At 46.1% G+C, this 18,786-nt stretch overlaps 2 protein-coding genes across 7 annotated transcripts; both read left to right on the top strand.

Annotated features, from left to right (window-relative positions):
• Positions 1-466: 466 nt before the first annotated feature.
• On the top strand, positions 467-4,752 carry LOC127294256 (uncharacterized). Of its 5 annotated transcripts, none has more exons than XR_007846503.1 (4): positions 467-622; positions 1,607-3,034; positions 4,115-4,254; positions 4,360-4,752. XR_007846503.1 is itself a non-coding variant. In XM_051324035.1 (3 exons), the coding sequence occupies exon 2, from the start codon at positions 1,695-1,697 to the stop codon at positions 2,997-2,999; it is 1,305 nt and encodes a 434-aa protein (XP_051179995.1). In that variant the 5' UTR covers positions 467-622; positions 1,607-1,694; the 3' UTR covers positions 3,000-3,034; positions 4,115-4,752. The 5 variants fall into 5 exon arrangements, 1 of the variants encoding a protein (XP_051179995.1); XR_007846502.1 differs by having other exon boundaries at positions 4,356-4,752; XR_007846500.1 differs by having other exon boundaries at positions 4,353-4,752.
• A 3,806-nt stretch (positions 4,753-8,558) lies between these two features.
• LOC127294254 (tubby-like F-box protein 13) lies at positions 8,559-14,653 on the top strand. Of its 2 annotated transcripts, none has more exons than XM_051324033.1 (5): positions 8,559-8,742; positions 10,257-10,733; positions 10,896-10,983; positions 13,353-13,485; positions 13,576-14,653. In XM_051324033.1, exons 2-5 carry the CDS (start codon positions 10,380-10,382, stop codon positions 14,327-14,329), a joined length of 1,329 nt encoding a protein of 442 aa, XP_051179993.1. In that variant the 5' UTR covers positions 8,559-8,742; positions 10,257-10,379; the 3' UTR covers positions 14,330-14,653. The 2 variants fall into 2 exon arrangements, with proteins under 2 accessions (XP_051179993.1, XP_051179994.1); XM_051324034.2 differs by lacking the exon at positions 8,559-8,742 and adding an exon at positions 8,771-8,793.
• Positions 14,654-18,786: the final 4,133 nt, after the last annotated feature.

Here is an 18,786-nt window from a genome sequence, read left to right as displayed (position 1 = left end):
TTTAGCTAAAATTAATTAGGACGGGACCGAGCAGTACCATTCAAACTTTGCGGCTGGGTGTGGGTCATTTTGTTCTAAATAGTATCCGGTACATCATCACCGCATATACGCATATGTTTCTTCTCACGTCTAGGAACTTGTTATTTTTATTTTTCCGATTTGTTCCTGTTCCAACCAAGCTCAGTCTTTTGTTTTCTGAACGCTTCCAATCCAACCAAACCTTTAGAATTGATCAGAATATCAGATGCTGAGTTTGTTGTTACTGGTGAAAAGCGAGCTTAGGGTGGGCCCAGTCGCGTGTACCAACTATGCAAGTAGGCAACAAGAACATGGGAGCCACAAACGGCACACCTCTCCCCTCGTGCGCCCGTAGCGAGGCTTACATCTGTGGCCCACCGTGCCATGCCCCACCTGTCATCGAGCAGCCACCGAAATCCATCGGTGCAGAACAACACGCAGCCCAGCCAGTAGCCCACACTCCCCTCGTGTGGCCCTGTTCGACACAGACGACGACCAGGACAGGGACAGACAGAGAGCTGGAACCGGGAAGGCTGGAGGTCCGTGGGAGACTGTCAGTCCTCGCCGTCGCGGTTCCTCTTGGCGCCGCCGCCGGACCTCGGCCGTGAGTCTCCTTTTCCCCTTATAGTTTTCCGGCCCGGATGATTGATTTTGTTCTGTTTGGAGGGGGATAAAGCCCCACCTTCTCAAGTTCTTGTTTCTCTGTCCATTGCGTTGTTCCCTCGTATCGCTGAAATCTTGGATTGGTTAGAAGCTTCGTAGCTCTTTCTTTTTTCTGACCCGGTTACAGAAGCCTGATGTGGTCTGCCGAATCAGGTCAAGGGCCCGTTTAATTTGTCCCCTTGACCCCGGAAGGAATCAGACCTGCGCTGGATCTTGGAGGTGCCATGCGCAGGATTGATTTGTGATGTTCCTGGATGTGTGCTCTGGGCAGCTGATGCGAGCATACGTGGTGTGATTTTGGTCTGGAGATTTATGTCCTCTACTGTAAATCCTGGGTGCTACGCAAATTGGATGCTTGCTTGGTGTGTTCAGTGGGTGCTATTGGAGAATTACTGGATTAGGTGTTTTCTTCACTCTCCTATGGAGGCCAGTGCTATCTTATGTTAGACAATATAGACGATTCCCGCTTAAGCCTTGAGTTCCAGTTTCCTGTCAATGAATGCTTCGCTGAAGCAGGACATTTGCTAGCACCACATGATTAGTTAGCTGCTACCGCACTAACAAATCAGGTTAACAGTGCAAATTCTATTCTTCGTCCTGGTTGCTTAATTTGGTGAACTTGAAAGTACTGTATTTTTAAACGCTTGTTTAATTGCTTTTGCGATTATCGCCGTTCCAGCACGTGGATATGAATTGTGATATCATAGGAATGATAGCCTACATGGTTTCATTCGTTCAATGCTAGTGTATTAAATCTAAAATGATGTGGGACTTGAGTGTGTTCAGAAGTAACCTTACCGGTATGGTTCAGGCGTTCCCAATGAGATTCAACCTGTATCTATTTGTGTGCTAACATTTAGAAACATACAGATGTGCAATTATATATGTGAAGGGGTTTTGATAATCTGCCCAAATTACTATGCAGGGTGATATCGAAGTGAAGACTTGTCGTACCTTCTGTACCTTTGTATGGTATTAACAAGTACAACCGTCTGGGTGATCCTTTTGGGCAAATGGAAGGCACTAACCTACCCCCTGGAAACACGATGCAAGGAACTCCTTATGGTAGCTTGAATGTGCATGGTAGCTCCATGCAAATGCATGCTCCAAACTCAGGAAAACAGATATTCAGCCAATCTCAGATGCCAGGGAATTTCACAATGCCTATCAACCAGGCTACAGAACCTGATAACCTTGGACTTCAGTTTGGAGAACATGGAAAAAATGATCACCACCACCACCGCAGTCATCACTCGAAGAACTCTGTCAGTGATGATGAGGAGCATGATATGACCGAGGAGACTGATACCCATAGCGGCAAAGGCAAGAAAGGCTCTGCATGGCATCGGATGAAGTGGACAGGTTCCATGGTTAAACTTTTGATCACCGCAGCATCTTACACGGGGGAGGATCCTGGGGCTGATCCGAGCAGCGGGAAGAGGAACATTACAATAATGCAGAAGAAGGGCAAATGGAAAGCAATATCAAAGGTCATGGGCGAAAGGGGGTGCAGTGTGTCACCGCAGCAGTGCGAGGATAAGTTCAATGACCTCAACAAGAGATATAAAAGGCTTACGGATATCCTTGGTCGTGGCACTGCTTGCACTATTGTGGACAACCCAGCACTTCTTGATCGCATGAATAATCTTTCTGATAAGATGAAAGAAGATGCAAGGAAGATAATGAACTCTAAGCACTTATTCTATGAAGAGATGTGTTCCTATCATAACAACAACCGCGTGAATTTACCTGAAGATCTCGCACTTCAGCACTCACTACAGGTTGCTCTTAGATGTAAAGAAGAGCATGATCTGAGGAGGGATGCAAGTGGAGATGCCGAAGAAGATGAGCACAGTGCAGATTCTGATTACGAGGAGCATGATGAAGAGCATCACACAGTTCATACCAATACAAGGGGTACGTCCATGAAGAAAAGAATGTGTCATGCGGTGGATCATGGTGATGTAGGTTTTGTCAGCCCAAGCTCAAATGATAATAGTGGGAGGTTTGATCCCCATAGCATCACATTGGATATCAACAAAGTTTGTCCGGATGGAACCAACTTGTCTTCTGGGCTGAAGGACTTGGCTTCACAAGCAGTAGAGCTTCAGAAACGTCGCTTGCAGATTGAAGTACAGGAACTGGAACTAACAAAGCAACGTCTCAAGTGGGAGAGGTTTAGGAAGAAGAAGGATAGGGAAATTGAAAGGATGGCGTTGGAGAATGAACAAATGATGCTTGAGACTAAGCGTTTGGAACTTCAGCTAAGACACAAGGAGCTAGAGCTTAAGCTAAAAGCCAATGAAAATCATGCATGATTTTTTGTTTGATCAAAGCTTTGGTTTCCAATACGGTAAGCTTCAAAGTTCTTGATATTCATCACTTTGACTTGCTTCTACTTGGTGCTACTAGTGCTTTTTCTTATCGATATAATCTGCACTTCATATTTATATTCCAAAGCTTTGTAGATGATTCAAATTTTGCGGAGAACTATATGCATCAGTATCATGTTTTAGTTAATGTGATATTTGTGATTTGTGAGATTACTTTGCAGATGTACATTAAGAGTTTTACATAAATAAGGAGAGTATCAGTTAGATCATCTACTTGTGAGTCATTTACACTAACAGTATCCATAATGACTATTTTCATGTATATGGTGTACCTGGGTGATACATAACTAGTGAATAGCAGAATTAGGTACAGAATGCAGACAATGACGGGTAGCAACTGCACCACCTATAGTGATACTGCCCTGATTCAGTGTTCCTGTGCTACTGCAGTGTCAGTTTGGCACTTAATAGGGTTTTAGTATCCAAATATCATGTTTCAGCTTATGTACGAAATGGATGACTGTTCTTACTTTTGTCTTCAGTGCTTAGGTTCACACAGTAAGTGTATCAACTCCCTGGGCTACCATTATTTGTTCTACTGCAAACCACATGTTTTTGATTTATTAGGTTGCAAGAAGCCAAGAACATGCTGCTACATAAAACGTACTCGAAGTTTAGTTTTAATTCCTTTCATCACTGATAGACTGGTTGTCTCATCACGGTTAACCACTAAACAGGATACTTTATTGTGGTATGGTAGTCTGAATTTTAAGCTTGTTTGCTGTCAATTTTCCTTTGAGGGTGAGTGACCAAAGCATTAAAAAATCTCTGTGTTTCAAGTTCATTCGATTTGTTAGATTGCCTTCCATGGAGATATTATTTGGCCCTTTGGAATTCATATTGCGTAATAGTCTTATCATGTATCCGTTTGGCACCATGGCAGTTTACAACGATATAATTAAGGTGGTGGAGGTTGCTGAACTAGCAATGGATCATTCAAAAAAAAGAAAAAAAAACTTCATCCTTTCAGGCTTTCACCAGATAGAAATTAGTACACAGTTGATTTTGTTTGCTGATATCACTCCTTTCTGTTGTTTCAGGCCGACTGCGCTTTTTACAAGATTGGATATTCAACGAAGAACCTTGAAGACCAATTCGATGCATCGGAGTATTGGACTTTGGTTCAGGAATCTTCTTACTGCCTCTGGTAGCTGTAACATCATTTGTACTACTGGGCTTGGTCTGTTCTGTGAACTTGAAATGCTTCAATTTTATTTTTTTCCTTTTCTACCTTCTAGTCAAGGTGTAGACTTTTTGCTAACTATGGATTAGTGCTAGAAGTCAGGTCAGAAGGTCATGCCGGTCATCGTTAGTTACCGCCGCAACTCCGCACACATTATTTGGCGTCTGCATTTTGATGTTATATTTGTTCGGAGTTGATTTTGCGGTATCCTGAAGGCAAAACAGACATGAAGCATGCAGGAGAGGAGGCACGGTCTTATGTACATTTATAGTGCTGTTTTTCTGCTCATGAAAGTTGCCGGTTCCTGGGGTAGGAGAGTGATCCGTCAGCATTTGAAAAGCAACTGATTGTTGCAATAATTGGGAATGCAGCATTCTAGAGGTGTATTCTGCTGTGAGTTTTTAGATATTCTGTTGTGTTGAAATAACAGCTTGCTTGTTACCAAATCATTTTGGAGAGTTGAGTACTGGTGCAATTCTACCATACTTCTCTGTATTTTTGTGGGTTTTCCTGTTTCTTGTTTCCAGAGTCCTTCATATAACTTTTTCTTGCTTTTAAATTCCTTTATCAATAAAAAAGGCCTTTAGCAAGTTCTAACCACTACTCCATCCGTTCCATATTAGTTGTGCTGATTTAGTACAACTTTATACTAAATCCGCGACAACTAATCTGGAGTGGATGGAGTATAATTTTCATCACTGTATTCTTAGTGGCGATCGTTGACAGAATTCAAGTCAAATTAAGCAATAGCTTTGCTGAAAGATTAAATTCAGTGGTTGAGATGCGGCACGGCCAAGAGACATATTCTCGACATCACATACTCTTAATCAGAAATATATTTTAACATCATAAATAAAACCATTTAACGTGTGTATTAGTTTTTCATAAGTCCAACTATGTAACCGAGATTATTGGGAAAAAAAGCATCAACATCTACAATATAAAATAAGGGAAACGCTGCTGTTCCCCGGGGGATTACGTCTTGGATCGTCCGGGTCCATCCGCGGACGCGTGTCCTGCGACCGACCACCACGTGCCCAGGTGAGGCCCACCTTATCGTCTGAGGAGAATTTTCCTCCGTTCGTTCCCCATCTCCTCCCCACCGCGCACTCTTCTTCTCCGCACGAGCAGGACGACAACCTGGAGTTCTGCTCCGTCCCCCGCGCCGCTGGCCCGCCTGGCCGGCCCAGCTCTCTTCCTCCCCGCCGGTAGGGCGACGCGCCGCCACCGGGCTCATGGCCGGCCTCCGCGCCGCCGCCATCGGTGCGTTCCAAGCCGGCGCGCCTCCCTCTCAACCTCATCTCTGCTCGCCTAGCTCCGGCCACCCCCTCTCAACCTCGGAGGAATTCTATCTCCGCCGCCGCTGCTACAAGCTGTCAGGCGATGCTGCTACAATCGTCCGTCTGCCTTGCTACAATTGCTTGTGCGCCCTGCTACAAATGGCCGGCGGCGCTGCTACAAGCTACGGGTGGTGATGCTACGAGTGGCCGGCGGCGCTGCTACAATCACCCATCAAGGCTGCTACAAGTTATCGGCGGCGCTGCTACAGTCAGCCGTCGAGGCTGCTACGAGGGGCCGGCAGCGCTGCTACAATCGCCGGTCGAGGCTGCTACAAGCTACCGGCGGCGCTGCTACAAGTTGTCGGTGGCGCTGCTACGGAAGGCCGCCATGGCTGCTACACAAGGTCGTTGTCGTTGCTACAAACGGCGCCGACGCTGCTACAAGTGGTCTTCTCCGACGGCGTCCTTCCCGGTGGCGTCTACTCGGCTGCGTCCACTCCGGCGTCGTCCACTCCGGCGGCGTACTCCCCGGTGGCGTCCACTCCCAGCCATGGCTTTCAGATGCGATGCAAGCTGGGGCATGTGGATGATGGACATCGGACGGACGCGCGTGATCCGTTGACTCGATCAGACGGCTGGCGACCCGGGGGATCTGATTTCGGATCCCCGGGGGACGCTCAGCACTGCCCATAAAATAAATAAAATACAGAGTACACAAATATATATCATATTACTCCCTTCGATCTATATTAGTTGCCACTAATATAGATATATCTAGACATATTTTAGTTTTAGGTACATCTATACTAGTGGCAAGTAATATAAATCGGAGGACTTCATATTTGCTGAGGGCATTTCCAACGGGGCGATGTAAATGGACGCCAAGCGACCGTTTGCGTCTGCGCGGTCAAAAAATGCGTGCACCCTGTTCCAGCGGGGCGACGCATAGTGACCGGACCATCCGCGGAGATGGAAACGTGGCCCAAATATGCGGCACGTTTGCGTCTCTGCGTACTCTGCACGATCACGCCGAGCATCCTCCTTTTCTTACGCGGCCCTGCATGTCAGGGACAACGAAATGGACCGTGCGGATTTGCTTCCTCTTTCTCTTCTTTGCTGCCCTAGTGCAACACCACCACCCCAACCCCGCCCGCCACACCGCTGCAGCACACGTCGTTTTCTCGAGCCTCGCCGCTCCAGAGAACAAGATCTAAGTCGGGTAGGTTATGGGGCGCACTTGTCGCGTGTTTGGGGACCAAACATCTGCCGTTTGCGCTGCCCGGCCTCGCTGCCCACGACCTGTCATGTCAATTGCGTCGATAGGTTTCTTACTCATCTTTTGAGCGCTATTGTGGGCGACCATTGATCCACAGTTGCTACCCACGCAGATGGACATGTGGAAGATGTTGGACAAGTTCCGCGGTGAGGTCATTGACTCCTATTCCGACGAAGAGTCCGATCACAATGCAGACCATGGCTGCTACTGCAGTCTCCATCCTCCACGAGCACAATGTCAGCCAGATGCCGATGCACCGGGGCTCTGTGAAGGGCCACTCCCTGCCGCGCAACAAAGTGGAAGGGCACCTGTGGCTCCACAAGGACTACTTCGACCACACCAATCCGGTGTTCCCGGAAAAAATGTTCCGACGCCGCTACAGGATGTCAAGGGACCTGTTAATGGTCATTCTACGGGGCGTCAGAGACTACGACCCGTACTTCCAATGCGGGCCCGATGCAACAGGTGCGCTAGGCTTAACCTCCTACCAAAAATGTTCCGCAGCTATTCACATGCTATCCTATGGAATAGCTGCTGATATATTCGATGAGTATCTTCGAATGGGTTAGAGCACCTGCCTCAAGTCCATGTACCGGTTTTGCCGAGCTATGATTGCCATGTTTGGAGAATATCACTGTAGGGAGCCAACGGTTGAGGATACAAGACGGTTGTTGTCTATCAACGAGTGTAGAGGGTTCTCATGAATGATTGGCAGCATAGATTGCATGCACTGGAAGTGGAAGAACTATCCATTTGGATGACATGGTCAGTACAACGGCCATACGGAGGGATGCACTATCATTCTTGAAGCAGTGATATCTCAAAATTTATGGATTTGGCATTCATTATTTGGCATGGCCGATTCCAATAATGATATCAATGTGTTGCACCGACCACCTATTTTCAACAGGCTTATGCTAGGCAAAACTCCCAAGCCCCCGGCCCCGGGTTAGCTACGAGATCAATGGAAATGAATATGCCAAGCCATATTATATTGGTGATGGCATCTACCTTAACTGAGCCACACTGGCGAAGACTATCCGCAATCCAAACTCGAAAAAGACGAAGAGGTTTGCCAAGATGCAAGAGAATTGCAGGTAAGATGTGGAGCGGGGATTTTGTGTGCTCCAATCTCGGTGGGCAATTGTCCGTCACGTGGCAAGAACATGGTCACTGAAGACCATGCATGAGGTGATGACCAGTTGCGTGATCATGCACAACATGATCGTTGAGAACGAGCGTCCTGATGACCACAATAAGCACCAATGGGTTTTCCAAGTGAGATGGTTGCGCCAATCTCTGGGCATTATCTTGGCAACATTATTTGTATATAAATGTTAAAGTCACTGATGAGAAAGTGTCCAGACGTCTACAGATGGATCTGATTGAGCATCAATGAACATTGACTGGCCATAAAAACAATGCACATATGTCAATATCATCTTCTTTTCATGTAGACTTTTAAGATTTTGGATGTAATAACTGAGACTACTTTGAACTTGGTTAATTTGTTGTTTAAATCATCCCGGTTCATGCGGAAGCGCAAATGCGCCATCCAACTGATGCACGCATGTGTAAACGAACACGCGATAAAAAACGATCAATTTCGTATCTAAACGGACCCGCTTCAAAATGCGTCGCGCCATGCCGTGCTATTTTCGACATGTGTGGCACGTGCCCAGATGCGACGAGTTAGCACTTACTCAGTACCTTTTTCTGAGTGAAAACTGAAAACAGAGACAGCTCTTGCTCTGCTCTGAGCACGAGTAACGGAAGAAAGCAAGAGGCCAACCAAAGTAGAGCAGCCCCAGCCACCAGCACCACAACTTGTTCCTTCCTTCGCCGCCCTCCGCCTCTCCCCTCCCCCCTCCTTTTCGCCGGACCCAGCGGCGCTCCGGAACCCTCCCGCGACGGGGCCGCCGCTTCGAGGTGCGTGTCCCCCGGATCCGTGCCGGTGGCCTCCTCCCGATTTGTGCTTTGGTGTGGGTTGGTGCGGGCTTCTTTGGGGTTCGGCGCTGTCGCGCATCCGGTTTTGGAGAGACCGGGATGAGGATTTCTTTTACCTGTTTCGGTAGGAGGTAGCGTGCTTTAGCCGATCTCGATTCAGAAGAGGGATTTTTCAGTTACTTGCTTAGCTTAATTTGGTGGAGATGAGGCGTCTCTAGCTGGTTTCTTGACCTAATTCGAAAGAAGGAATGCTAGCTTTTTCCGTGGTGGTTCCACAACTAACTCGGTGAAATATAGGGATTTTATCTTTCTTTTTTTATGTCTTGGTGCCAACGTAGTACACGTGATGTGTTATTCTTTAAGATCTTAATTCGTCCTTAGAGTCTCATGTATGATTGATTCTACTTTTTCTTGTTACATTTGTTCTGCCTGCTATTGTTGTACGCCATAGGTATATTTGTTTAGTGCCTGTGAATGGGGTTCTGCCCATACTATCTGTAGTAAAAAAAAATTAGGCTGCTATTGTTAGTAAATTGAGGTGCTGGGATGCTCATACGGGTGGACAAGTACATCTTTACTCTCTAGTTATGGCTACTTCAACCTGCGGAATTTGCCCAGACGGTGTGGGCTGTTGAAAAACTGTGGTGCTCGAGCTATCTATTCGTTTGATACTCAAGCGAGTAATTTGGAAGCTAACAGTGTTTCTTTCTAAGTGGCAATGTCCTATAAGTCTTTCCGAAGATATTTTCTGCGGGTATGTGGGCGGGATTTATAGATGTGAGAGTATGCTAGGTTTGGCATTGGCTTACTTTTCCCGCTTTTCCTAATACTCCTATATGTTTAAAGTCAAAAGTGGTAAACCAAACTGTTTATTCTAAAAAATGTTATTTCATTTCCCACTCAATTGACTGAAGTATGATTGATTGTTGATTAGCAGAGTTAATGTAATAGTATAATATACTGCCTCCATCCCAATATGTAAGGCGTGTAAGCCTCCTCTATTTTTCCCAAAATGTAAGGCGTATTAGCAGATTTTGGCTCATTGTTCCATTTCTACCCTCCCGAGCATGCAGCGCTACGTCTTCTCCGCTCCAGAAATTGTGCTTCCTGCATGCAGCTGCCAACGATCGGTTTCCAAATGAAAGGTGATGCTACACAAAAAAATAGTTTTGCGTTCGCGCTAGTAGGAAGGAATCAGCTGCAAGCCTGCAATCAAGAGACGAACGGAGATGGAAACAACAGCATGCACACCCCGCTAGTTACGCTCCTCATTATGGCTTAGTGTATCAGATTCTATGGGCAATCACACTACGCAGGGGCAAAAGAGTCTAAATTACCTTCCGCTAATTTTCGTGCAAAACTTCTTACATGCCTTACATATTGGATGGAGGGAGTATATCCTTTATCACTCAATTGTCTGAATACTAACGTAAATTACAGTAAGCTCCAGTTCCTGATGCAAACCTAATTGGTTACTTACTATTTTTGTGATGCAGGTTCTTTCATTAATGGTTAAGAGAGTTTGAGTTGGCTATTGTTAATTGGAATGATAGTGTTCGCCAGTTGGAGATCGCTTGTGTTACACACCAGTGCTCTTGATATCTTGGAATTTGGGGTAGATGTCATTCCGTAGTATTGTCCGTGATGTAAGGGATGGATTTGGGAGCTTATCTCGGAGAGGATTTGAGAACAGGCTTCTGGGCCATCGCGGAGGTAAATCTCATGGTGCTGTCCATGAATTGCATGACCCAGTTCTAGTTCCTGTAGTCCAGAGCAGCTGCTGGGCTAACTTGCCTCCTGAATTGCTTCGAGATGTGATTGAGAGGTTGGAGACTAGTGAGGCTACATGGCCTTGTAGGAAGAATGTTGTTGCTTGTGCAGGCGTCTGCAGAACATGGAGAGAGATGTGTAAAGATATTGTACAAAAACCAGAGTTTTGTGGAAAGATCACTTTTCTTGACTCCCTCAAGCAGGTATTGATAAAGTTATATGATCGCTATCTATCATGTTATCCTTCACTGGCAATATCAATTCTTTAATGTTAATGAATAACCTATGACTAATGTTTGGAGTGCACAGTGTATTCAGCTTTCTGCTGGGTCCTAATAAAAGCATGTTGTTTCATCCTTGTACAGCCTGGCCCTCGGAATGGAATTATGCAGTGCTTTATTAAGAGGGATAGATCTACCCAAATCTACTACCTGTACCTCAGTCTTACCTCAGGTATGTTTTGTTGTACTCTCATATGCTCTATGTTGTATTGTATGTACATACAATTAAGAAAACTGATATGCAGTTGTGCGTGCTTCAAGCTTATGGTTTCGTAAAAATGCAAAATACTGTCCTGATGTTATGCTTATGTAAGTAACGCAAATCAACAAATATGCATATATATATAGTCCTTGCATAGATATTGGAGGTGTAAGTGTGTCAGAGTGTTTAGCTAACATGTGTATGCAGTTGTGTGTATGTCTTATTGGATCCCAAAGGAAGTTGTTTTTTCATCATCTACCTGGTTACCTCTAGCTTGGCAGGCTTGTGTGCAGAATTACATATTTTACCCAGTAACATTGATATATTTCATTCTTGGGAAAATATAAGGAGAAGCGCCGCATGGTTTGGTCCTTTGTGCGGCAGTTCATCCCGATTCGTGAAAAGGCATCGTGTCCCTATAGAGCACGTCGTGCAACCCCACATGCAACCGGTTCATCTTATCCTTACCGTCCTGACCACGCAATCCCCCTCTCTCTAAAGTCACCACCGCAAGAGCGCTGCGCCGGAGATTGAAGTGAGGAGGAAACCGCCACCGAGCTGCGAGGTCGCCGTGTACACCGCAGCGTTGGAGGCCACCGTCGCACGAAAAAGCACCATCGGCGGAGGCTGCCGCCACGCGAGGAGGCACCAGCGGTGCGTTCTGACGATTACATCGAGGAATTGCTATGAGGGGTCCTGGACATTGCGGTGGTTTACTCGGGGAGAGGAAGAAGGGCTCCACGGCGTGATGACAGCTGATGAGATTCATTAATGCGTTCCCTCCCTTATGGGGTTAATTAATCTGGCAATCCCGTGTTGTCAGCCTGAAATTATGCTCAATTAATCTGGTAACTACAAAACCTAGTTAATATGATCATTATTAACAGTTAAATGTGGCAATCAGGCCTAATTAATAAGGCAGCGATGAACTTAATAATATGGCAATCTGAACAACTAAACCTGCCACGCGGTCTAAACTAATCTTGCTAGTAAATCTGGCAACTATGCCGAATTGATCAGGCAATTATGCTGATGAGAGAGAGTGTGTTTTTTGACATCGTTCCATTTTTTTGTAGACATGTAGTAAATGGCCATGCAAAATGTCAAAGGAAATGAAACTTATGAACAGATACTACATGGAGTACTCTTATAATTCTATTGCAGCTCATCCTCGGTAATGCTCTCATATTTTATTCAGCAAGGGATAGCTGTGACTGCCACTGCATGTCGCTAGGAAGAAAAGGTGCTGGCTGATATTGAAAGCACAACATGAGGGCAGCGCGTTTCGCGGCTTTCGTGCGACCTTTTGTGCGCGGCTCGCTTGGGACGCAGTGGTATCAGCCGCCGCACGGGTTCACGGTTATGCGGCGCCGCCACGTAGCAATATCCTTCATTCTTAGCTTATACAAATCAGAGTTTCCTTGATACTAGGTCTTAACCCCATCCTCCCCTACCCCCTCCCCCACAATCAATCGTTTCTTTTGATTTCTGAAAATGAGTAATGTTTACTAGGGGTCTGGAATGTCTCTTCATTTTTTGTTAGAACCATTTGACCAATTCCATATAGTATGTTTACGATATCAAATATCTACATCTGTAGTCTTTCCACCACCTTCCCTCTGCGTACACGTGGGATCATCTTAAAATTTTTGTAAAAAATCTGTATGCCTATGCGGAGACTCCGATAGATGTCCCCAAATTTTGGCGAAAATTGCACACGTCCGTGGTGTGAAAAGACTCCAATAGATGTCCTTTTATTTGTTAAAATCTATATGCTCGTGCAGAGACTCCAGTAGCGGTACTCCTTGTCAACAGACTTCAAAATATGAATTCAAATCTTATCCGGCCATAGTGCTGCTCCCCCACAAACAGGTCCCTGTTCTTCCCAAGGCAAAGCTCACCCAAGAGCTGTGGCAAAGCCAATGAGCAAATTCATTTGACAAGTTGAGAAAATCTAATATGTTAATCTGTAGTAAGGCTCATTTATTGAGCTAGTAATTATATCTGTACGACTGTACATAACAAGCTGGGATGGCTATGCACATACGAAGCCCACTGTATATATACACCATACGATTACATTGCTGCAAGTTGTGTCTGTTGTACTCCTGTGAAGCTTTTATTGATTTGCTAGAGTTTTCTATTCTCACGACTGACTAGTCCATCTCTTAGAACCCCTTTCTTCTTTGTCCTGAATTATTTGCATCAGACTGGTGTTTATCTGTCAGACTGTTGGTCTCCATATTCTGCAAATGCAAATATATTTATTTCTCGCGTGTCTACATTTATTTCTTTACCATATTATTATCTTAGCATGTTCTAATTTTTCTTTTCTACAGCTGTGCTTGTAGAAAATGGCAAATTCCTTCTATCAGCAAAAAGGATTGTCCATGCAACATGTACAGAATATATAATTTCTATGAACGCTGACAATATATCTAGGTCTAGTAACACATACATTGGGAAAATGAGGTACGAACTTGAATAAACTTTAGCGTTATTTCAAAACCTTACTGCATTATAATCTGACATATGTTGGGTTCTTGCTATACCATTTTGTAGGTCAAATTTCCTTGGCACCAAGTTTGTAATGTATGACACCCAGCCTCCATACAATGCAAGTGGTGTTTCACAGTCAGGGAAAGCAAGCCGCAGATTCTACTCCAAGAAGGGGTCGGCTAAGGTTCCTTGCAGCACATACAGCATAGCCCAGGTCTCCTATGAGCTGAATGTTTTGGGAACCCGAGGTCCTAGGCGGATGCACTGTGTAATGCAGTCCATCCCTGCCTCATCCATTGAGGCTGGTGGAAGTGTCCCTTGCCAACCGGACCTCACACATTCCCGCTCCCTAGACGAATCTTTCAGTGGCATGTCGATCTCAAAATCGTCCATTGCGGAGCATTCTGTGCGTTTCAGCAGTGCCCGGTTCTCTGACATCTTAAGTGGAGTTGGCTCAGGGATCAGAGGGCAGACATTGAGTGACGATGATGAGAGCACGGACAAGCCTTTGATCCTCCACAATAAGGCTCCAAGATGGCATGAGCAGCTGCAGTGCTGGTGCCTCAACTTCCGCGGCCGGGTGACTGTCGCTTCTGTGAAGAACTTCCAGCTCACTGCTGCCGCACCACCTGCTGCTGGAGCCCCAACTCCGCCACACCCTGCTCCAACACCTCCACCGGAGCACGATAAGGTGATACTGCAGTTTGGCAAGGTTGCGAAGGATATGTTCACCATGGACTTCCGCTACCCGCTCTCGGCCTTCCAGGCCTTTGCCCTCTCCCTGAGCAGCTTCGACACCAAGTTGGCTTGTGAATAAAGTCACTTTATTGGAGTAGCCGACCATCAAAAGGCTGGTGCTCCTAAATGATGGCCATCCCCAAAATAGTTTGGGATGCCATTTTGTGTTGTTGTATGTTGTTGAAGTTATTGTGGCTCAGGAAGACACCTGGAAGCAAATGAAAGTGCTGTTTAGCATGTAGTAGAACCGTGGCTGCTGATTTGTTACTGTACCTTTTATCCCAATTTCTTGGATCAGTAGCTTGCTCGCGCTTTGGCGAGGGCTGTATGGGATGATTTATACAATCGTGAACTTTCATGTGATTGGTCAACACCGTTGATGTATTTATCTACTGAGTGAATTCGTCCGCTATCCCGATCATGATTTCCTCAAGGGGAAAGTAAAGGCCCTTCCCCCTTTGGAAGGCTGTGGGCGAGGAGGGATTCGAACCCCCGACACCGTGTTTAGTAGCCATGTGGTTTAATCCTCTGAGCTACAGGCCCACCCATCTCCACTGGATCTCTTTTCGGTGGCACCCCTTCATTTCGGGTTAAGAAGATGGGAAAGCGTCTTTCTCTCTATAACTTGATGCGTTCAGAATCAATCTTCATTGCAGCTGTGGTGTCGCCATCAGGGATGAGATTTTTTGTTTCCAATTGCTTGGATCAGTAGCTTGCTCTTTCTTTGGCGTGGACTGTGTGTGATGATTTATACAATAGCAAACTTTCATGGGATTGTTCAAACCGTTAATGTATTTATGTACTGAGTGAATTATAAATCTGTAACTTGATGCGTTCAAAGGCAATATTCAATTGCAGCTGTAGTGTCACCATCAGGGATAAGATTTTCTTGTTTTGTTTGCTTCTAAGTGAGGTCATCAGCTAGGGTCTTTCGCAGACAGCAAAATATGAAGATGATTACGGCAGTCATCAGGCACGGAACGGACCCCGTTCGTACACATGCAAAGCCTGCAATCAACATCGGATGGAAGATTCGAAAGTGACAGCGTTATATTGTGATTGTGAGGATGTATGTGCAGAGCTATCTCTTTCGATGGTTCGGTAAACAGAAAGGGACACGATCGATGCAAGATAAGTTTGTTTTGTGGCAAGCAGAAAGGGTAAAAAACAAATGTAAAGTAGATAAGAAGAAAACATACTATATGAATTACGTAGGTCATCAAAGTCCTAAACCCTGGAGCAATACAAAGACAAAATGCATTGTTGGTGTCCTCGGCTAGCTTGTCGACCTCGAGCTTTGTTCGACGAGCACTACCCTAGGAACTGAACCATCCATCACCATTTTTCGCCTGGATGGACCATATTCCGATGCCGTCTCCCATCGACCTTTTTGGGAGCATCAAAGGAATTCCCTGCTCTGCAAGAAATACGAGGGACCGAAAAAGCCATCACTGGAAATCGAAGGTGTCACTGGATCACTGAGAGTGGTACATCCACTTTGGAGAGAGATGCTACAATACATGATCCATTCATGCATGTATAGCCAATTCCCTTCTTGTTTCCCAAGCAAACGATCGATCGATCAGTTTGTGACTGTCAGCGTCAGGTATGTTCACTGTTGTGTCTGTATGCTACTCAAATGCGTGACAAGGCAGAACGCCTGGAGGTTTCCGAAGCCACGACCGATGACGGCATGTTTTACCAGTTCAGGTTCAGCTAGGATCTGGACCAGGTATAGGTAGAAAAGGTATCAATCCACTGTGTTCATGCATCTAATCTATGGAACCTGCATAAGAATTCTTGCGTTTCTAGAAGCCTCGTATAGATCAGTGATATCCGGTAGCTGCCGACTAGGACCTGGCCACAGTGGACGATGAACTGAATAAGGACAGGCAACGACTGCAAGTGTCCCCTCCCATCCCATCCGTCCCCGCTCCACCGTGAGGTTGACCGCTTGCCTTCCCTGGCAAGCCACGGTACGGAGGAGCAGTGTCAAGTGTGCGTGTCCTCCGGAATACCCGGTCACGTCACCGGCCACACGTACTACGTCCACGCTTCATTTCCCGTTCGATGGCTGACACGGCGCCCACCCCTGCGTGTCATCCTGGCCCTTGTGGTCAGACAACACTATCACGGAATGTTCGACGGTCATATTTGGGTGCGGCAAAGACGCCAAGGAGGCGCCGGCGACGTCCTCTGGCCTGGTGACGCGAGATCCAGGGTGGCGTCCTGGCTCCGTGTTGCGGCCTCTGGCCCTGGCAGCGGTCACGCGGGCCTCTGCGCCCGGTCCAGACCCAAGTTCTGGTTTGTGGGTCTCCGTCTGGCGGCCGCACGTTGGTCTTGTTTAGCATCCCGACAACTCGCCCCCTCCTCGGCTATCGGCTGGTGGCGTGGGTGCTACTGACGTGGTTTTGAATAAATGTGGTTGTTTTCGGATTTCAAATCGCGCAAAGATGATGAACTGCCGGATGCGTGTCTCCATCGACCTGGCTGGAGTGTCGTATTTCGGAAGACTCCACCGATGAACTCCATTGGGCCATTCATGTCGGGAGATTGTTGGATCGGAGGGGATTCGATCGTGCACACCCGTGTTCTTCTTTGGCCGTTTGGTTTCAGAGGGAGCGCTCTGTTGGTTGTTACCATCATGGAACATGCCTACTCGTTCCATGGTGAAGTCAGCCGGCGGACAATGTCATTGAAGCGGGGATCTGTGGACTAGCTATGGTGGTTCTATTATGTGTGGCGACGAGTAATTGGCTTGGTGTTCCTTGACTTCGAGCAGCGGTATTGTTAGTGGGGGGAGGGGGGTCAGCATATGAGATATTCAAAGTATTACCTTACAGGGTGAAAATCTAATATCTGGTCTTAATTAATTGTGCCTACCAATGACCTTGGCATTGTTTTGCAAGCGAGGACTATCTCCAGGGTGAAACCTAAGATGTTTGATCGGACGATGTTGACGCATGTGCACTGTTTATTTCTTGAAGGTGTCACTTTTGGAGAAGTTGGACTTCCTAGTGTTGTCCTAGTGGTGGTAGTAGTGTTGTTTCAAGGAATAGATCACTGTAGGAGCTTTTCTTTTTCGTAATTCTTTTTTTTGGATGTCTGCATCCATAATACCGCTAAGGCAATGCGTTGATGCAGAGTCTAAGTGTAATTGGTATTTCCGCGATATTAACATATGCTCGGGTGAAAACCTAGATTCGACATTTGCAGCCGGATTCGACTTTTGGGCCTAGATCGGGCGGCGACGAGACCATTGATATCGCTACCTTCTTAGAGGCGATGTTCTTGAAGTTTTGACTCACAGTTGGAGCGCGGACCGATGACACCTTGCATTGGCTCTATCCGGTAGATCCTATTCCTATGTGCCACTCGATCACTGGGAGCGGTACATCCACTTTGGGGAGGGAGATGTTACATGGTCCATTCATGGATGTATCGCTAGTTCCCTTCTTGTTTCCCAAGCAAGCAAGCAAACGATCGATCAGTTCGTGGCTGTCAGTGTCAGGTATGTTCACTGTTGTGTCTTTGCTACTCAAATCAAACGGGTGACAAGGCAGAACACCGGGAGCCTTTCCGAAGCCACGACCGATGACGGCAAATTTACCAGGTATTGGTAGAAAAGGTATTAATCCACTATGTATGTTCAGCATCTATATGGAACCTTCAGAATTCTTGCGTTTCTAGAAGCCTCCGATAGATATATCCGGTAGATGCCGACTAGGACCTGGCCACAGTGGACGATGAACAGAAAGGGCAAGTGTCTCCACACCCATCCGTCCCCATTCCACTGAGGTTGACCTCAGGGTGGGCATAAAAACCGTGAAACCGAAAACCGAACCGAAGTCGAAACCGAACTAGCCGAAATCTCGGTTTTTTTCATTAACCGCTATTTTTTCGGTTTCCATTTATACTAACCGAATTAAATTTGGTAGAATTCGGTTTTTAGCCCCACCAACCGAACAAGACCGAATAGACCGAATTGAGTAACCTACCATCAATTTCTGCATAAACCGATCATTCCATAGAAGCCCAATTGCGTTTGGTGTTCCAAAAATTGTTCATTCAATGTACTAGCTTTTTCTGAATATAGCGTGAAGCCTGCATAATAGAACACGTCGCTCGAAGTCTTAGCTACCCCTTTTAATCGCTCACGAGTGATGCACCTGTACCACGAGTGCCGCAGCCCACCAAATAGCATCCCTCCACGATTGGTGCTCATTTGTCGATTTCTTGCGCAATTGATGCTTTTTGTGTTGATATGTCAATCACTATTTGCTTTCTTCGGTGATGCCTACTATTTGTTCAAGTGAGTAGGTTCATTTGGTTTTAACCGAAAACCGAACTGAATTTGTCGGTTAACCGAATCTTCGGTTTCCTAAATTTTCATACCAATTTCGGTTACCATTTTTGAAAATCAAATTTATTAAAAAACCGCAAAAACCGAACCGAAATTTCGGTTAAAACCGAATGCCCACCCTGAGGTTGACCCCTTGCCTTCCCTCGCGAGCTCACACTACGGAGTTATCCAGT

Source organism: Lolium perenne, chromosome 4, assembly GCF_019359855.2.
Source record: "Lolium perenne isolate Kyuss_39 chromosome 4, Kyuss_2.0, whole genome shotgun sequence".
Classification (NCBI taxonomy): Eukaryota; Viridiplantae; Streptophyta; class Magnoliopsida; order Poales; family Poaceae; genus Lolium; species Lolium perenne.
Note: the sequence above shows the minus strand (reverse complement) of the source record. Positions and strands in the feature narration are given on the sequence as shown.

Excerpts from the sequence above, each read along its gene's own strand:
- LOC127294256 (XM_051324035.1), top strand. The coding sequence starts at position 1,695 with ATGGAAGGCACTAACCTACCCCCTGGAAACACGATGCAAGGAACTCCT.
- LOC127294254 (XM_051324033.1), top strand. The coding sequence starts at position 10,380 with ATGTCATTCCGTAGTATTGTCCGTGATGTAAGGGATGGATTTGGGAGC. Across the intron at positions 10,734-10,895 it reads TTCTTGACTCCCTCAAGCAG|CCTGGCCCTCGGAATGGAAT; the intron begins GTATTGATAAAG and ends ATCCTTGTACAG. Across the intron at positions 13,486-13,575 it reads ACATACATTGGGAAAATGAG|GTCAAATTTCCTTGGCACCA; the intron begins GTACGAACTTGA and ends ACCATTTTGTAG.